This window comes from Asterias rubens, chromosome 7 (genome assembly GCF_902459465.1).
Source record: "Asterias rubens chromosome 7, eAstRub1.3, whole genome shotgun sequence".
Taxonomy (NCBI): domain Eukaryota; kingdom Metazoa; phylum Echinodermata; class Asteroidea; order Forcipulatida; family Asteriidae; genus Asterias; species Asterias rubens.
The window spans coordinates 10,623,676-10,643,688 of record NC_047068.1 but is presented as its reverse complement, the minus strand read 5'-3'; the positions used below and the strand labels follow the sequence as shown (position 1 = coordinate 10,643,688).

Below are 20,013 nucleotides of genomic sequence, written 5' to 3'. Positions count from 1 at the left end.
TTACATTAACGTAGAGGGCGCTGTTGACAGCGATTAAAATTGACGTATGAGGGCGCTGTTGATAACAACTAACATTGACGTAAGAGGGCGCTCTTTATTATTTAGGTTTTTTTCTAGCTGAAAAGTCAACACATTTCTAAAATGATTCTGCATACATGATGACATCCACGATTTCCGGAAGGTCAAGGCAGTCATAAAATTCTTCCTATGCAGTCGATACAAAGAGTTGCCGTTTTCTTTCTCTCCTCTCTCGTTTTCCTGGTTTTGGTGGTGTTGTATTTGGACAAAGTTAGGGAAACAGGTAGGGACAAACAAACAAATAGTCATATTATTATTAAAAAACAAACAAATCATCACTTTTTGTGACTTTTCTTTTTTTTGTGGGGGGGGGGGGGGCGGGGATCACCATATCACATTTACATCACATGAACCATGGCATCACATGACACTAACTTTAATATTCATCATAGACTCTCAGACTTAAAATTATGGCAAGTTCCCCAAATTTGGGAAAAGTTTCCGTATGGCGCCACCACTTTTTCATTCGATATGAAATAATACAGTATCTAATTTACCTCAATGAGATATCCCTTTTTGTAAAAATTAGTGAAAAAGTGGTGGCGCCATACGGAAAGTAATCCCAAATTTGTTTGACTTGTTGAATTACCCACAGGAAATCCTTCAGTATTTTGTTCCACTTTTAAGTTAAATTCTTAATTGAATAAGGCATTTGGGGACTTTGGTTTGAATTCGATCATGTTAAAAATTTCTGCAGGCATCCTCATGCCATGGAGGAATAAACATGCCTAGTAACATCCTGCCACCACCTTTTTAGATGTTCGATGACGTTTATGATGGACATGATGATGATGATGGAAGTTTGACTTTGTTTCCCTTTTTAAACTTGTCCTTGAGTTGAGGAATTGATTGCTGAAACGGAAACGCTAAAAATTTTGCATTTGAAAAAGGAAAAGGATCTCCAACCTTCACCGGAGCATTGCAATTATTGTAAATATGTCAAGACCACTACACTCGGAGTTTCCATATTCTTATTCAACGGGAAAGAAAAACCCTCCAGACCGCCAGATTTATTCAGTCATTAGTCTACTTGCCTGAAACTAAATCTACCTGCCTTAAGCTCGGGCTTTTGGTCCAGTCAGATTCAAGCCCTGGTAATGTTGATATATTCGTTTCAGGCCTGTATGCTTCGTTTTTGAAAGGGCGCAAGGGCACCAAGGCATTTTCTCCTCGATAAAGGGCATCCTATTAATTTAAACTGTAAGTTTTCTACTGGACAGTGCATTTTCAAGGGCACCAAGGTAATGACCATGGGCCATGGAGGCAATTGCCTTAGTTGCACCTCTGTGAAGTATATATCAGGCATATCGTTTATCTTGGTGTAAATGTTAAGAAATTTGGTGGTTTTGTTAAATTTCTTGGAAACAGATCACATACAACCACCAATAGCAGATCATATCTCAAGAAGGCATCGAGCAAACGCTGTCAAGATGTCAGGGACAGATTCAGAATTGAATCCGTTTACATGGTTGGACTACACAATCTTCTCTGCCATGTTGGCAGTCTCTGCCTTCACAGGATTATATCATGCCTGCGTCGGAGAGGGACAAAAGTCAACTGCAAAGTGAGTACATCATCTTTGTCTGTGGTGGGCAATTCATTTCAAATTTGACTTGTCAAAACGTTAACTTTAGATCAGGGCCCAACTTCAAGGAGCTGTTTAGCAGAAAATACTGCTAATAAAATATCTTGGCCTTGCAAAAAATGAGAGGGGCACCAGGCACAGCAATGTAAACTTCATGGAATGATGGCTGGCAACCTGTGTTTGTGCTAATTATAACAATTAATAGTATATTTATTTATATAGCACTAATTCAAATACAATTTGTTCAAATCTGCTGAACAATTAAATATTAATAAAATTATGAGAAAATACACTGTACCCCTACGCGCTATAATTAGGCCATGCCCGAAATGGCGACTTCGGCTAAAGCTTTGGCTAGATCGTTTGTCAGGGTTGAAGAAAAGGCAGACTCGGCAATCTAGCCGAAGCTGTAGCCTAAGTCGTCAGTTCGGACGTGGCCTTACACACATTAAAACCCTTTGCAGGTTTTTGATGGCTGATCGTAGTATGATGAGCATCCCAGTAGCCATCTCCGTCATCGCATCCTACCTCTCAGCAATCACCATCTTAGGTATCCCTTCCGAGGTCTTCACCTACGGCATCCAATACTGGATGGTCATCTGGAGTTTCTTTATCGCCATACCGGTCACTGCGATGATCTTCATTCCTGTGTTCCACGGATTGGGATTGACCAGTGCGTACGATGTAAGTCAATAACACCTGTTTCAGAACCAAATTGCAGTGCATGTTGCAGGACCACCAAGGTAGCACATAGTCATTTTTTAAACAATGTCTTATATAATCCCCAAGAAAATTACGAGATCATTCAAACGAAATGGATCATCTTCTATGAGATTGCTTGGAACTTGTTGCCTGTAAAAATTACCTCGTGTGACATGGCACACAACCTGTGCAGTTGAATGGTTTCAAATAGTTGGTAAATTCACTGAATAATGGCACCAAGAGTAAGAGGGTTAACGTTCATATCACTTTGACTTTGTTTCTTGCAGTATCTTCACAAGCGATTCAGCCCGTTGGTCCGATCTATCGGAGCCTTGCTGTTCATTCTTCAGACTCTGCTGTACTTAGCTGTGGTTCTTTATGCTCCAGCACTAGCTCTAGAAGCAGGTACTAATTTAAAATAAAATCAAAACACTTCCGATTTCTGACTGTGCTCCTTGGTCATAATGGGTTGATGTGGCTGGCTGCCAAAGCGCCCTTGCATTGCGACCTTCTTAATTTAGTTCTTAGCTAAGGATGATTAGCCTCCCAAATTATTAAAGGATTAAAAGTGTAGGCGACGAGGGCCCAATTTCATAGAACTGCTTTTAAGCAGAAAATATAACTGAACAAATTTATGTTTAGCAGAAATGAGGAGGGTACCAGTCACAAATGGTACATGTGACATGGTATTTTGTCCTAAGTTGCTTTTTGTGCTTTAGCAGCTCTATGAGATTGGGCCAAGGTTTTAAACGGCCATTTAAAAAACATGTTTTTATTGCGCGGTTAAACATGACCACATGATGTCCTCTCAACCAATAAGAATGGATAAACCGTCACTGGGATATTTATTAATATTCAATAATGGGCATCTATTGGGTATATATAAAAACCACTGTATCCTTAGATCTTAGCATTAGTGAAGCAATCTCAACTTTTTGGGAGTTTGCAGCACCAACGTGTAATCAACCACATCAACAACTTGTATCCTCACAGGTTCCCATTTACACCCGAAGACGATCAGAGGATACCAACGGTTGACACCAACGGTTCTTTTCAGAACCACCCCAACTCATTTAGAGATAGTCATTACATGGTGTTCCCGCAAACCTTTCCATATCGTATTTCCACCACGCAAAGTTTCAAATCCTAGTCACTTACACCTGGTCAAATAGTTTGTTTTTTTGCCCGAAGGAAACGTGTGTCATGACTGTGATTCAAACCCAACACCGATTGTTAAACCTCTCGGAAATTCTATTTTAATAATATTATTTAAATTATTTATTTAGCGGTCACAACAAAAACAAAGCAATTACTGTGATCCATAGACCAGCTGCCTCCACATATATGGTTGTAAAACACACAGTAGATAAAATACAGCAGATAAAATATTTTATATTTTTGGGTAAAAAAAACAGAAAACAAACTAAACTAAAAAATAAAAACAAATTACTTTCCATTACAATAACATCGAGTCAGTAGAAGATTTTGATTCTTTCGTTACATGAGATGAGTAATTTCATTCTCAAAGTATCAACAAAAATAGGTGAATGGCAATAAAGTAAATGGCCGATAGAGTGTTAGAACGATTTACCAGCCTCACAAACATATACCAGCTGTTGCCATAAACACAGACAAATACAACATAGCTGCTTTGCAAACTAACCAAAAATTTAAAAACAATTGGGGTTATACAGCAGCTGCTGCGAGATCAGCATAAACATCTGTCGTCTAAGCCTGGGCGACTAATGTCGAAGTTGCGACTATTGATTGCTTAGACGAGTCACAACTACCATTTTTCAACTCCTCCGTTAATTGTGCTGCCCAGCCCTACTATTGTCACACTTCTAGGCACATGAATAATGCCAGATAATAATAATGCCAGATGATAATAATGCCAGATAATAATAATGCCAGATGATAATAATGCCAGATAATAATAATGCCAGATAATAATAATAATATCAAAGTCTTATACATAGCGCATGTATCTACCAAACAAGGTACCCAAGGCGGTGAGTATATACAAACTTTCAGAAAGATAGGTTATTGCAGTGATGAATTCTGAGATCCAATTATGTAGCATCTTTTAAGGGTTTACAAGGTGCTACGGCGCATACAGCAGCCACAGCCAGGAACACCGGGCGAACCCCTTCTCTTTTCGATAAGTGCACTGGGTTCTTTTACATGCGTTACACAACAAATGGGACCAACGGCTTTACGTCCCATCAGTATCTTGCTTAAGGACACAAGTGTCATGGCTGGGGATTCGAACCCACACTCTGCTGATCAGAAACACCAGAGTTTGAATTCGGTGCTCTTAACCGCTCAGCCACGTTACTTCCACATAACTGCATGACAGCCTCTCTTTGACAGACTATACTGACAGACTACACACTGTTTTGCAGAAAGCCTATATTCAATGTAAAGTTAACTCATTTTTCATGAACATTTCTAACTTCTTCCCCTGAATATTACGTAACAAAGTTTTGCTATAAACCTTATATTATGAGTAATTTTCTTTTCTCTATGAAGCGACGAAATTTCCAGTGTTCGCTACCGTAATGACAACTGGAGCGATCTGCACAATTTATACTGCCTTGGTAAGTATGAAAGTTGCATGGCCTGATTTTTTCCCCCGAAAAAGATATTTTGAAATGTTTCTTTTTCTCTGAGTGAAATTTTGACAGATGATGCTGTTTCAAAATGAAAAACATTCAAAATAAGTTTTTATATGTTATGGACAAATCACAAGTTATATATGGTCATGTCCGAATAGGCGGCTACGGCTATGGCTAGATATCCGCGTCATCATGCGTTGAAGTATAGGACGTCCTTAGCAACACCCTTAGCAACAGCAGTAGCCGTAGCCGTCAATGCGGATATGGCCTATGTCACTTTTAAACTGCTTTCATATTATTGCTGATTGCTGTGAGATTATGTCAGGCCCTCAAAATTAGCAATTTTTAGTTCTTGATTAACTGCAGTTTTTGTGTGTGTGCAATACCTTCATATAAAGTTCAAAGCTTTCTTAAATCTATGAAGAGGAAAAAAAATACAAATATTTTAATCTAAAAATTTTCAGCCAAAGGCTAGACCTAGCATCCGTAAAAGAAATTCTGTGACCATTAGGCCCCTGACGCTTGAAGCAACCATCTGTCATGTAATAAAAAGGGAAACTTCATTCCACAAGTGGCATGTGATAAAAAACAATATCTCATTTTATCCAGAGGAAGTTATGTGAAAATTGAGTCGTGAATGTTCATTCTTCTTTTAGATTTCCAATAACTGGTTGCCTGTAAATTGCCTGGTGTGACACATCACCCTTAAAGCCATTGGACACTTTCTGAACAGAACAAAAATTCAAAGTTCACAGATTTACAAATAACTTACAGGGTTTACAGAAGGTAATGGTGAAATACTTCCCTTGAAATATTATTCCATGAAATGCTTTACTTTTTGAGAAAACATTAAAACCCCAATTATCAATTTTCCTTATGGAGATTAACAGATTTATTTTAAACACATGTTAAAACACATTAAACACACGACGAAACGTGCGGAAACAAGAGTGGGTTTTCCCGTTATTTTCTCCAGACTCTGATGACCCGTGAGCCTAAATATTCACAGGTTTGTTATTTTGTATATAAGTTGTGATACACAAAGTGTGGGCCTTTGGACAATACTGTTTACCGATGTTGTGCGATTGCTTTAAAGGCACTGGACACCTTTCTTTGGTAATTGTCAAAGACCAGTATTCTCACTTGGCGTATCCCAACATATGCATAAAATAACAAATCTGTGAAAATTTTAACTCAACTGGTCATCGAAGTTGCAAGAGGAAAATGAAAGAAAAAACTCCCTTCAGTTGAAGTCTTTTAATATTTGAGTGAGAAATTACCTTTTTATCAAAAACTACGTTACTTCAGAGGGAGTCGGTTCCCACAATGTTTTATACTATCAACAGCCCCTCATTGCTCATTACCAAGTAGGTTTTTATGCTAACAATTTTTGTGAGTAATAACCAATAGTGTCCTGTGCCTTTAAAGGATGGTGCGATTTTAACATTTGGCAAAATCTTGGTTCTTAGGATTTAGAACTATATTTTTGCGTTCTAATTTCAGGGCGGAATAAAAGCGGTCATTTGGACCGATGTATTTCAGTTCATCGTTCTTTTTGGTTCACTGGTAACCATCACCATCATGGGTATCATTCAGGCAGGAGGCATGAAGTATGTGTGGGACTTTAACTACGACCGGGGACATCTTAACTTCTTCGAGTGAGTAGGCATAAGTTGGATAATACTCTCATTTCATAGTTATCGTAATTTCAAATTTTGTTTCGTTTAGTTGTGTGTCTTGTTGTGACATGGTCTGAACGCAGAGTGTGTGGGTTGTGGTCAATTTGGAATCTTAAACTATATAGACCATGGGATGGGTATTGAAAAGGGGCCTACTTTGGGGGTTTCGTGGTCCCCATCTCTGGACCGCATGAAATTTGACGCACAAGGGTTTTCAATGGTACTGAATCCGAATTTGGTTGTTGCTAAGCTCCAAAACCGCACAGTTCGTGAACAGACCAATTTTGGGGTCATTTTAGGTCAAAAACAGTATTATTTGATAACGTCTGTATACACTGGGACTATTTACCAATCGTTCACGGTAGTGCAAGAACCTTTTCCAAGTGTTTAATGTGAACAATGTCAATTTTCCCCTTTTCTGTCCGATTAACATGCGAAGGCCTACAACAAAAAACCATGATTTTTATTGATTGAACATCAAGTACAATGCCATTTGTTTTTCGTTGCTACGACGTGCGTGTGTTAAATTTTTATTATCACACGCGCGGCCGAGTCAGATGTGGGACGCAGACGCACTTTTTTGTTCGTATTCCACTCGCGCTTGTGTGATAAATTAAAATTATAATTTTGTCGAACGAGCCTGTTAATCGGCATCCTTTTATTCAGGGGTTTGAAGATATACACTGTATGTTATAATGGTACAGTGTGGGAACGAAACACGATAATGCTTCGAACGACGTCACCCACATCGCAGGCTTCCGAGGATTTTTAGATCACTATTTGTCGCTGTAATTATTTCTTTTCGGGATTCGGTGCAGGACTTTCGCCAAGCAACAGCAAGTAATGGATTTTCTGTATTTTATTTCATGCCTACATACACAAATTGCGTGGTCCAAAAGTGGGGGCTACGGTTTTGAACATTTCTAGCGATCATCCCATGGTCTTATAATTGTTTACCTGTGATTTGTTATTGTGTGTCAGTTTGGCTGCCGAGGATGCAAACTCCAAAGCAGTTTATTTATTTATTTATTTATTCGTTCAGGCTTTAAAAACATAAACAACACAGCAACAATAACTAGAAATGTATAATTTAAAGACAATCGGAAAACAATTAGAGACATATTAAAAAAAAAACTTTAAAAAAATAAAACGGGGGGGGGGGGGGAAAGCAAACAGAAGCCTAGGGATTGCCGAAAAGCGAACCAAATCACTATCCAAAGGGAAAATCCCTTTAGGTTTATAAATAGGACATAAAACTAGCAATCTGAAAGGGGAGCATTTTAGAAATAAAAATGAAACATTAAAAACTTTGGCAAGAGGGCATTTAACAAATTGAAAAGTTTACAAAGAAACACATCATGAAATAAGTTCATCAGGCTGGAAATTAATCACCTCTGTCAAAGAATCTTCCAGGAGCACAGCTAACCACTCACAAAGTTTCCTTTAAGTTTCGTTGACATTTGAGATTGTTTCTCGGATGCTGAAGACCTGGGCCCAATTTCATAGAGCTGCTAAGCACAAAAATTTGCTTAGCATGAAATTTCTTCCTGGATAAAAACATGATTACCAACAAAATTTCCATTTGATGCATATTGCCCGTTACTGATATTCAGCTGTTGTTTGCTTATCCTGAAAATCACGTGGAAATTTGGTTGGAAATCCTGTTTTTATGAAGGTTACCTCTGTGCATTTTGCTCTACCAGCCAGGCTCCTAGTGCATGATACCCATGCCTGCATCCTTTCAGACTATGAAGGTGTTAACCTCGTTCCAGCCCGGTGTATGTGACAGCGTGCTACTTGTGGCAGTTGAAAACAAGCATTTTTTTTAAAAGTAAACCAATGTTTATGATTTATTTTTAATTTGCAGCTTTTCACCCGATCCGACTCATCGATTATCTTTCTGGGGGTTAATCATCGGAGGGAATTTCAACACGCTGACCGTTTGGGCAGTCAGCCAAGTGTCTGTCCAGAGATTTCTGACTGCCAAAAATCTTAAAGAAGCCAAAAAGTAAGATTTTTAGTTTTTGTTTGTTTGTCTGTGAGTGGCTCTTGTTTGTCCTCCACCTTAAAGGTTCACAAATTAGTGTCCATGAGTATGTCATGGCCAAGTGGTGCACTTTGACCCGGTTATGACACTTGTGTCTTTGAGCAAGATGCTTAACTATAATTATGCGCTTCTGATTTTGTTACATTTCTATGTACTGTTTAATTCTCACAATTGTTCTTCTTCTCCAACAAGAGTATGAAATAAACGTATTATTGAACCTAATAATTGCTTCTCCTCACCCACAGGCATGAAAGGTATAAATGGGTAACTGCAAGGGTAGAAGTTTATTTTGTGTTTGAAAAGGCCTTTAGAGTGCAACGGCAGCCCGGGGCTGTATACTCTCTAGGAAGCTGAGAAAGCTGACAGGAAGGTTATATATAGATGTTATTTTTGCATGCCTGCTTCTCGAACACACTGTGTGGCCTCGTCCTGTGCAATTCAGCTCTTAGCTGCAAGTAAGGATGATTTAGCCTCACAAATTATTATTATTATTATAATTGACAATTGCTGTCAATGTTTTGCGTTTTTATGAGGTCATATTGCTGTCTTACCATTGTTGGTCTTTGCTTTTGTTTCACCAGGTCGGTTTGGTTCGGTCTACCAGGCACCGTCATTGTCTTATCACTAGTGGGCCTCATTGGAATGGTCTTATTTGCATATTACAACAGTAAGTCACTCAAACCATCGTTTTTTTTCACTTTAATATTAGGGTCATAGATTTGTTTTTCTCAACATAATACCGATTTATAGGCAAAATTATAAAGAAAGATATGATATAAGTCAAATGGGAAAGTTTCAGCAGAATAATGGGTGCTTTTGATAAGCTTCCCTGTGTCGAACCCGCGGGTGAGCCCCTGACAAGAGCTAATCAAACGATCACTCACCCTCTCGTGGTGACGTCATGCACCTCCAGCCAGCCCCAAGTGACTCGTTCCACAAGCAGGGTACTTGGGGCTGACCCGGGTGAGCCCCTGGAATGACGTCAAAGCTATTTGAACGTACCGGGGGCAGATCAGGTTGATCCGGGGAAGCTAATCGAACAAGGCACCCAATGTGTCTACTTGCTGAGAAAACAGCAACAATATTTTCACACATACGTCAAATCCATCCAAAAATAAATTAAACTATCAACAGCTGCACTGCATCTCACCAAGTAAGTTTTGATTGCCATTAATTTTCTGTGTACTAACCCATCTATGACCCAGCCTTTAATGTAAGCTTGGAAGTTATTTGTATGGATTGCTGCTTGTTTTAATTCTATCATTCTTGTCTCTAAAATTATTCTGCTTGAAGTTGTTCACTTCTGTACTAGGGTGAGGTTAGCAGTGAGTAGTGTTGGTTCTGGAAAGAACAGGTGGATGACAACTCAACATTTCGATCAGTATGCTCTGATGGTTTTCAGGATAATTCGCCAGAAGACGATTAGAGCAAACTGATCAAAACAATTCTCCTGAAGACGATTAGAGCAAACTGATCAAAACGTTTCTCCTGAAGACGATTAGAGCAAACTGATCGAAACGTTTCTCCTGACGACGATCAGAGCAAACTGATCGAAACTATGAGAACGTTTTTCAGCAAGCATCACTACCCTAAAGAGATTAACACATGGTGCTACTGCAAACCTCACCTAATTGTACTCCCACCATGTAAAATTTCAAATCCCACTTTTGTAATGGTTTCATCTTTTTCCCGCTTTTGTCATATTTTCAGATTTTGTTACTCCATTGAACCCTTCCCTGAATGCAACGGTAGCAAGTAAGAAAATAGTCTCATGCTTTGTTTTCTTTTTGCATTAATTCTCATTGTAAGCTGCATGTACTCTGCCAAATAGACCCCTTGAACAATGTACAGCAAACTTACACAGGTCTTTCCTGTCAACCATTTGTGGTTTTTTGGGCCGAGCGATCAGGGCCCAATTTCATGGCTCTGCTTACCGTAAGCACAGAATCGGCGTTTACGGAAGCAGGGAATTCTGTGCTTACGGCAGCGTATTTCACGGGTTAGCAGCGAATTTTGGCTTCTGCGCGTGCGTACTCCACATTACTAGGCATTCTACGATTACAAGGCTAGTGCAGAAATTCGGCGCTTGCACGAAAGCGGGGAATCGTGATCGTAAACGCAGAATTCGGCGATAAGCAGAGCCATGAAATTGGGCCCAGGTTCACCGTACCCAAGCTCTAATGCAGGCCTGATGCTTCATGGAGGCAACAAAGGTGATTGCCTCCATGCCCCCTGGTCATTGCCTTGGTGCCCTTGAAACACTCCAGTAGAAATTTCCAATTTCCATATTAGGGTGCCCTCTGTACCAAGGAGAAAATGCCTTGGTGCCCTTGCCCTTTCAAAAATGAAGCTTACATGCCTGCTGGTGTTTTCAGCGACAGAGTGTACGTTCAATACCCGGTCATGACACTGGTGTTCTTAGAGCAAGGCGCTTAATAAGAATTGCTTCGTTGAAAGTTGGGATGGTACATGTAGTGCATTCTGCTCTAGCAGCCAAGCTCCTAGTGGATGATACTCATGTTTACATCCTTAAAGACTATGAAGGGGGGGGGGGGTAACCCTGTTTCAGCCCAAATCTTCAAGTGTAGCCTTTACCTTGAAGTGCCTGTCCAGCGATAATAGGCAATCTCTCATAATTTTTGGAAATGGTAGACGCGCATAGTGCAAAGTTTCGTTCCCATTGTGCAATGGATCAATACACATGATTGAATGTTTTTGCATGTTTTCCAAGAACTGGACTACGCATTCTGAAATGACACATTCCATGTAAGGAATTACTTTGGTTGGTGTTTAGCTTTATCTATTTTGTCTCCTTTTTTTTTCTTCAATAGACCGTTTCGAATAACCCCTTTGTTGCTATGAAAGTGGCTATATTGTAGGGCAGGCCGTATTGGCGTTCTAAACGAGTGAATCAATGAAGCACGCAGCACGCATATAATGATTTCTAAAGCACACGCCTGCACACATACATGCACACCCACCCAGACGGCATGTTGTGGCCAGGTATTTGAATGGTAACGTCATATTACAAACGGTTTATTTTTGTAAGACTCAATTTCTCTAAACCAAATGAAGTGGCTTTTTCTCTGAAATAATTTGACATGTCTTTTGTTTGTTTGTTTGTATTGTAGCTACGGCGGCCGGGAACGGACATCAACCACATTACACACCAAACTTCAAAAGTTCTGATCAGGTATGATTGAATGATTTCAAGAGTAAGATGTTCTCAGGAAATTCATTTCTTTTTTAGCAGGAGTGAAATCTCAAAGCGCTTTTGGAAAGTGAAAAAGGGAAAACCAGGACTGTTGAATACAAAATACAGAAATTACAGAAAGAACTACAAAATGCATACCAAGACAAATTTCACAAAAAGATATGTCTTAAGAGAGGGTCTTTCTTTTATGCTATAGGGCTGGATAGCTCAGTTGGTAGTACGCCAGCGCCATAATCTGGAGGTCGTTGGTTCAAACCCCGCTCTAGTAAATTTTTCTTTGTTCAACCCCAAATTTGTTTTTCTTTGACACAGATTCTGGTGTATTTTGTGAGTATGGAGTTTGGAAAGATACCAGGCATTCAAGGTCTGTTTGTGGCTTGTCTCTTCGCTGGTACCCTCAGGTAAAACGTTACATCAATCTCAACCTGTGAATACTTAGATACTCTCTCTCTCTCTCTCTAGTTGGCCGAGGTCAAAATTATGTTAAGGTTTAACCATTATTGTCTTTTCCTTATTAAGTTGGGAAGATCAGTTGGAAGCACCGTGATGACCCTGGCTAAGCGGAGCTTTTGTCTTCCAATGCTGTCCTCAGTATTATAGCAACGATCCCTCTAAACCTGTGACCATTGCTCCAGTACTTAAATGTTTGACCCCTTGAAGTGATGAATTTTCTTTCATTAACACTTTGATAAGAAGAAAAGGGACACATCTCAAATTATGTACAGCTGTTATTTTTACAATTCTTGATGTGTAAGTGTAGAGTGCCTAGAAACACGGAGTATGCATGCGCACAAGCAAAAATTCCCTTTCACTTGACATAAACATGTAATTCCCTGCTTCCATAAGCGCCAATTTTTGCTTACAGTAAGCAAAGCCATGAAATTGTGCCCAGGTTATAGCAGTATGTCATTAGCAGACTGACTCAAGTCTAATGTTAACTTCCCATAATGCATCACTTTATAACATGGCCGCTCATATGTATTAGTCACTCTTCTCTTTTCATATAAAGCTCGACTAGCCTCTACCATAAGAAGTTGTTCCCTTCTTCACACAGGTTTATTGCATCAATATATATATTTTTTGTTAACAGTACCGTGTCATCTGGACTTAACGCCCTCGCTGCCGTCACCTTAATGGACATAATCCGACCCTGGAGGGGCGGTAGTAAAAGCCGAGCCGAGTCGACAGTCAGCGAAGAAATAACGACCAACGCTACCGAGAGTACATCAACCTCAAACTCAACGCAAAGTGCTGTTGCTGTCAATCAAGCACAGGACAGATGCGATACCGTCATTTCTAAATTACTAAGTAAATAAATTGTTTGTCAACAATTTTTTAGAATGGGGCCTATAGCTTATCAGTACCCAAAAACTGCTTAGCAGTGAAATTTTTTGGGTTACCAGCCAAAATACCACGTAATATGCGTTGTTTGTGACTGGTTCCCTGATAATTTTTGCTCAGCAGAAACAATTTCTGAGCACTGTTTTCTGCTGAACAGTTTCATGAAATTGGGCCCGATAAGAACAGGTTTAGACAACATTTTCCAAAAAAATCCTAATTTTGTGGATCAAGTAATAAACCACAAGAGAAACTGAGCGGGGGTCATTTCACAAAGAGTTCTTACAAAAATTATATGGGTCGACAAACAACTCATTTTGCTCAATTGCATCACAAATGTTTTAAAATTATTATTTTCTAATTTCAACACCCTTTAGATTATTTTTTTCTGCCCACATCAAGTAATAAACCACAAGAGAAACTGATAGGGGGTCGATTTCACAAACTAGGCTTATCTCAAGTAAGGACGAGTTATTTAAAAAAAACATGATATGGGTTGACGAACAACTCATTTTACTCAGTCGTATCACACATCTTAAAATTTTTTATTTTTAATCTCAATACCCTTTCTTGATTATTTTTCTCTGCCCACATCAAGTAATAAACCACAAGAGAAATTGATCAGGGGTCGATTTCACAAACTAGGCTTATCTCAAGTAAGGACGAGTTATTTAAAATAAAAAAATGATGGGTCCACGAACAACTCATTTTGCTTGGTCGTATCACACATCAAGTAATAAACCACAAAGAAACTGATCGGGGGTCGATTTCACAAAGAGTTAGGACAAGTCTTATCTCAAGTTAGGACAAGTTATTTAAAAAAGAAATGAAATGGGTAGACGAACAACCCATTTTGCTCGATCGCTTCACAAATGTGTAAAATTATGATTTTCTAATCTCAATACCCTTTTGATTATTATTCTCTGCCCACAGCTGCAGGATATGGCGTCGTATCCATTGCTCTTGCGTTCATCGCGTCTAAACTTGGCAGTCTGGTGAAGATGGCCAACACAGTACTAGGAGGTATAGGGGGACCACTCCTTGGTGTCTTCTCATTAGGAATGTTGTATAGACGAGCAAATACAGGGTAAGTTACAAGGGCCCGCCGAGTTGCACCAAATAGTGTTCACTGCCTTTAAACATAACAATTAGATTCGCTTGGCTCATGACGGGAGTTGTGTCAAACGACTACAACAGTCAATCTTTCGACTTCTAGTGCGTCCAGTCGCTCCTAACTGTTTCAGACGTCAAACTTTTCATGTACTTAATTCAGAATTTGTTTGTTTGTTTGTTTTTGTTTGTTTATACAAACTGAGAAGTTGTTTGTTTTGTTTTCAGCGGAGCTCTGATTGGGATGCTGGTTGGGTTTTATTTTTCTTTATGGGTCACAATAGGAGCAGCAATAAACCAAGATGAGAACGGGAATGTTAAAGAGGATGCATTTGCTTTGTACAGGGTAAGTCATTGTAGTAGCATCTCTTGTCTTCATGAAAACGCTGTTTCATGATTAATGATGTTAGAGATGTTAAGTTTGCATCGGTGATAAAGAATATTAATTTTGGTTTTTACCCATACACCGATGCCTGTTAGCACTGTATACTCGGTACTTTCCCGAGTCCTGTGAAAAAATTTCACAGGCATGTTACTCGGGTGGGATTCGAACCCACGACCCTTGCAATTCTAGAGCAGTGTCTTACCAACTAGACTAACGAGGTTGCCGGTAGCTAGAGGCAGTTCAAATCGTATGTTTTGGCAGCGAGTACCGCAACGATATAATAGATGTTAAATTTGCATCGAGGATAACGATTTTTGTTTTTCACAGGACTCTGGGGAAAGTACTTAGTATACAGTGCTAACACACAGCGGTGAATTGGTAAAAATCAAAATATTGAACCATATTATGATTTCTATGCTCTCGATCCTCTGTTGTACATACTTCACTCCAAGTTAGCTATTTCTTATTTGCGAAGAGCTGAGCACAAAGAGCCATTCCAACATCTTTATCTACATCTTGACGTACTGCATCTCTTTGAAACTCCTTGCCTGGTGAATGTTTCTCTCAATCCTACAATCTACAAACCCGGTCATATCTCGCTGCCCCCCTCCCCCCCCCCCACACTACGGCCCCTGTGCCCTCCTTTCAATGTTGGTTTCTCATTGGGTGGTCTGCGCTCCCATCAACATTGACAGGGGGGACGGGGGTCAGAATGTTTATTGGCAGTGGGGAGGGCACAGGGAATGTTATTTATTGTCAAGTTGCGAAAGGGTGGCCCAAACATTTTGGTCGAGATTGTAGAATATCAACTCATACCTTCAGCCCTCCTGAGTTATTTTCAAGAACTTGCTATTATATTATATTTATATCTGAAATGTTTTTCATCGTCTTTACTGAGAAAAAGCGTTTAGTCTTGTTTGGGGCAAACTTGCATAAACATTGAGGGAATTTTTTTTCTTCTGTTATGTTGTAGATATCGTTTATGTGGTATAGTGCCTTTACCAGCTTGGCTACCTTCGTAGTTGGGGTCATTGTCAGTGAGATCATAAGATGTTCAATTCCTGATGAGAGATACAAACGAGTGGATCCTCTCCTCTTAGCCACGTTTTTACGGTAAGAATTTTTTTTAATTATAGATAATTAGGGGCATTTAAAAAAATAAATGAGAGGTGCCAAGCCCAGACGGCTACTTCAAGGTGAGGGCTACATTTAGAGGAACATTACAGAATTGGTAAGAAAAAAAACTTGTCTATGATCACAGATTTACATAAAAATTATACACAGTCTAATGATGATGATAGTAGAAAACATCCCTTGAAATATTTCTGGCTGAAAAGGCATTTTTTTATGAGAAATAAATAGTACTAATTTCCTGTGTGGAGTTTATCGCTCAGAGAGCAATTTCAGTTTTTTGTTTTTAATCGATGTCATACAAATGTGTAATCAGTTTTTCACTATATCTCGTGACCCAGATGGCCGATTGATCTCAACCTTCTACAGGGTTGTCAGTTTATGCATATATGGTGGATTACATAAAGTGCTTACACTGCCAGCAACTGTTTTGTTGTCAGCAAATTCAATTCTGTAATGTCCCTTTGGGATTTGGGATATCAACCCAAATCAACTGTCACCAGGGGCATAATGTTACCACTCTCTCCTAGAGCTGAATCATAGTGGTCACGACCGTACCTGGACTCAAACCGATTTTTATCTTGCTACCTTTTCAATTGACAGGCCAAAGGGTTGGCATAAAATCTCCACAGGCACTGAGTCCCACAACCCTGACCTTCAGATTGGCGATCCGGTGTTTCAAAGTTTATTGGCATCCAATAATCATACCATGGACCAGGAGAATGAGTCGCTTCTCGGTGACCTCGAAGGAAATGACATCCATGAGTTGGGGTCAGTGCAAAATGAGGTCGCAGATATTCGACATGTACAGTATTAAGCAGTATTAATATATTGATAGTTTTTTTTTATGTGTATTTAAAAAATAAATTACATTTCTGAAATGTGTAATTGCTATAACTTTTATTTTGATTTTCTTCTACTTTTTTGTTATGATTATTTTGTTTCATAATGAACGTGCTAAATTGTTTTTATTTTTAAATGGCAAGTGTATAAGTGAACAAGGCTGCCATGACTGAAAGAAATTTCAACCCATGTTTTTTCTTCTTCAGGAAAATATGAAGATATACTTCACATAATTTTGCCCAAATTAGAAGGTTTATATACTTATTTGCTATGTACAGTTTTGCTTATGTATTTGGCATTCCCTAGAGCCTAGTCCATAGTCTGGTACTCCCAATATGCAAAGGATACACCTCTGGATTTGAGTTCAGATACCAGACTTGTCATGCATTTAAGTTGTTCTCAGCCATTGTGAAATGTTATATTTCGTTGTCAACTGTCTGCTGCTTTAAATGAACCGGTCGATTGTCTTAATCCTATATAAATGTAGACATATACAATAAAACAAACTGTGAATAATTTGTTTCACAAAGTAGTAGGGTTTCTTAAATATCATTGACAATCTGGAGCAGTTACATGTATGTCAACGGAGGTCATAATTGGAACACTTTGAATACACAATCTGAGAAATATTCATGATTTAACATTTTGTTTCTCAGATTGAAATCTTTGAATCCTTCTCTCTAAAGTCTAAAGCCACTTTATCGATTGTTATTATATATATATTTATTGACCAAACCAACAGCGGACGAGCCGCCAATTACAGGAAAGGATACGAAAAAAACCAATAAGAAATATTCATATAGCCTATATAAAAACAATCTGATATGTACAAAGTTAACAATTAAAATAGAATCATCTTAATAGGAAAGAAAATTAAAGCATGCATTGAAGATTAAGTAAAATAAAATAGGGAACAGAAACAGACCACCATGAACGACTGTGAAAATATATTTAAAATAAATTTTAAAAGCAAAAGCCTACATTAAATTGTAAACAGTTATATACATTATCAACTGCTGCAGTGTTTCTTATCGTACTATGTCAGTTTTTATGGTCGTTAATTTTGTAGTAACTGCGGAAGGTTAACCCTCCCTTTAAAAAATACATACAATCTTGAGAGACAAAGAGATGAAATAATCCAACATTTTGTCAACTCTTTCCCCTTTTAAGTGAACTCAGCACAATCTGTATTTGTTTTTGGTTTCAGAAAAAATGAAGAAATTTCTCCAACTTGAGTGGTAAGAAATCATTCAGCCTCAACTCGCCATTTCCACCCAAATTCCTTTCTTGAAAGTGCACTCTTGCCCTTTTTCATCCATAATAATTTCAAGTTTATTTCATTCGTTAAAATAAAACACTTTTAAGTGTTTTACCTGGAGGAATCATTACCCATTTTGTTGTAAATAATTCCCAAAGGAATTGTTTACCTTATCAAAAGTTCCTTTTTGTGTATCTGAGGTAAATTTCATAAGTCAGCTCAGCCGTTGATTTCACCAAACTCTTCCTTACTTAGGATTAATTTTGGGACTTAGGACAAGTAAAGTTCCGTAGGCATTGAACATAGGCATTGAACCCATCCTAAGTTAGGAGGGGTTACTCGTCCTAACTCCAGATAGGATTAATCCTAGCGTTTCGTGAAATCAGCCGCAGGTTTTTTATGTACAATGTATGTGCTTGTACCATGAATGTGTACTTCAGTTGTTAACATACACAATGTGAACCATCATCAAGAAAAACAAGCTCTAAGTGGCCATTTGTGTCCCCCCCCCCCGAAATTGTTTTGATCAACCTACCAACCTAACCTCAATTTTTTAAGCTAATGGTTTGCTTTACCTTTAAATTGGACGGGTATCAGTCAGATCTGTTCATTGCATCCTTAAACAGCATTTTAGTCTGTGACCTTGCTCTGCTTAGCAAGTGTTTTATGTGCTCAGCGCCATTGGGCACTTTGCCCCTCTATGAAGTTTATCTTGGGAATTGTACCCGGTGCCATGTGCTATGGTGTTTTTGGGTGTTTTTTTGGGTAGTCGGGCTTAATGCTACGTGGAGGAAAAAGCACTCCGTCTTAGTGCTAAAAACAGAAGTCAAGTACCCGGATTTCAAACATGTGCGAAGTTTCACTAACGTATGCATGCGTACTAAGTTTAATGATCACTCATGTGTGCTGACTATATCTTATGCAGTATTCATAAATACCCCAGACAGTTCTGTTTAGCTACTGCTATTGGTGGAGAGCGTGTCACGTAGGGGTGTTTATACGGTTGATAATGACCAGCTGGAGCTTTTTAAGACTGGCTGGCTTCCCGTTTTGGGCGCGCAAGCTCATATACGCCACCCCGGGCGCACACCACCCGAGGCGCACATAACAAAAGAAAAAAAGTGGCAGATTATCTAGAATTGTGATACTGTTTCGCCTTTTGACAAAAGGGCATTTATAAATTGGAATAATAGAGTAGTGACTCGTTCTTAAATGGTCCTTTATCGATCGGCCTCGTCGCTACCCTTTTATTCCCTTAATTAATACACAATGATGTGTTGAGCGCATAATTGGTGGAAAGATTGTCTGACAGCTGGGTATAGTTTGACTTCATTAATTAGTGCTTACTGCCTTGCCTCCATACCCCGGGTCATCCTTGGTGTCTTTTGAAATGTTCCTTTGTATTTTTTAGTTTCCCTTTTCACTATTGGTAATTACTCAAAATAACTGTTACCATACAAACTTACTTGGTTACAAGCAATGGAGAGCTGTGGATAGTATAAAATATTGTGAGAAGCAGATCCCTCTGAAGTAACGTAGTTTTCAAGAAAGAAGTAATTTTTCACTAAAATATTTTAATTTGATTTTGAGACCTCAGAATTAGAGGCCACAGCATCGTGTGACCAGGGTGTTTTTTCTTTCATTATTATCTTGCAACTTCGACGACCAATTGAGTTCAAATTTTCACAGGTTTGTTATTTTGTTATTTTATGTTGAGATACACCAAGTGAGAAGACCGGTATTTGACAATTACCAATAGTGTCTAGTTTGGAAAAAAAGGCTATAAAAAAATTTGACTAAAATGACTTGTGAAAATGTTAAAGATTTTGTTTAAATGGTCTGACATTTCCATCTCAGTAGGGTCCTTCTCGAAGGCTAAAAAGAACACTTTGCTGGGGTTGAAACGTCAGACCATTTAAACTGTTTAGAGATATTTTTGTTTTAATGGTGACTGCTTATCATTTAGCAACTGCATGGTACAACAAATGTCAAAACATTTATTTTGTTATAAGTATGTTTTTAAGA

General features: G+C 38.7%; 1 protein-coding gene across 3 annotated transcripts; it reads left to right on the top strand.

Annotated features, from left to right (window-relative positions):
• Positions 1-111: 111 nt before the first annotated feature.
• LOC117292787 (sodium-dependent multivitamin transporter-like) lies at positions 112-19,477 on the top strand. 3 transcript variants are annotated; one of them, XM_033774945.1, is made up of 17 exons: positions 112-301; positions 1,447-1,642; positions 2,128-2,347; positions 2,653-2,770; positions 4,898-4,965; positions 6,487-6,641; positions 8,530-8,670; positions 9,291-9,376; positions 10,420-10,464; positions 11,841-11,902; positions 12,236-12,324; positions 13,014-13,231; positions 14,195-14,348; positions 14,600-14,717; positions 15,730-15,869; positions 16,491-16,658; positions 17,938-19,477. In XM_033774945.1, exons 1-17 carry the CDS (start codon positions 208-210, stop codon positions 17,963-17,965), a joined length of 2,100 nt encoding a protein of 699 aa, XP_033630836.1. In that variant the 5' UTR covers positions 112-207; the 3' UTR covers positions 17,966-19,477. The 3 variants fall into 3 exon arrangements, with proteins under 3 accessions (XP_033630836.1, XP_033630835.1, XP_033630837.1); XM_033774944.1 differs by lacking the exon at positions 17,938-19,477 and having other exon boundaries at positions 16,491-17,480; XM_033774946.1 differs by lacking the exons at positions 10,420-10,464; positions 17,938-19,477 and having other exon boundaries at positions 16,491-17,480.
• Positions 19,478-20,013: the final 536 nt, after the last annotated feature.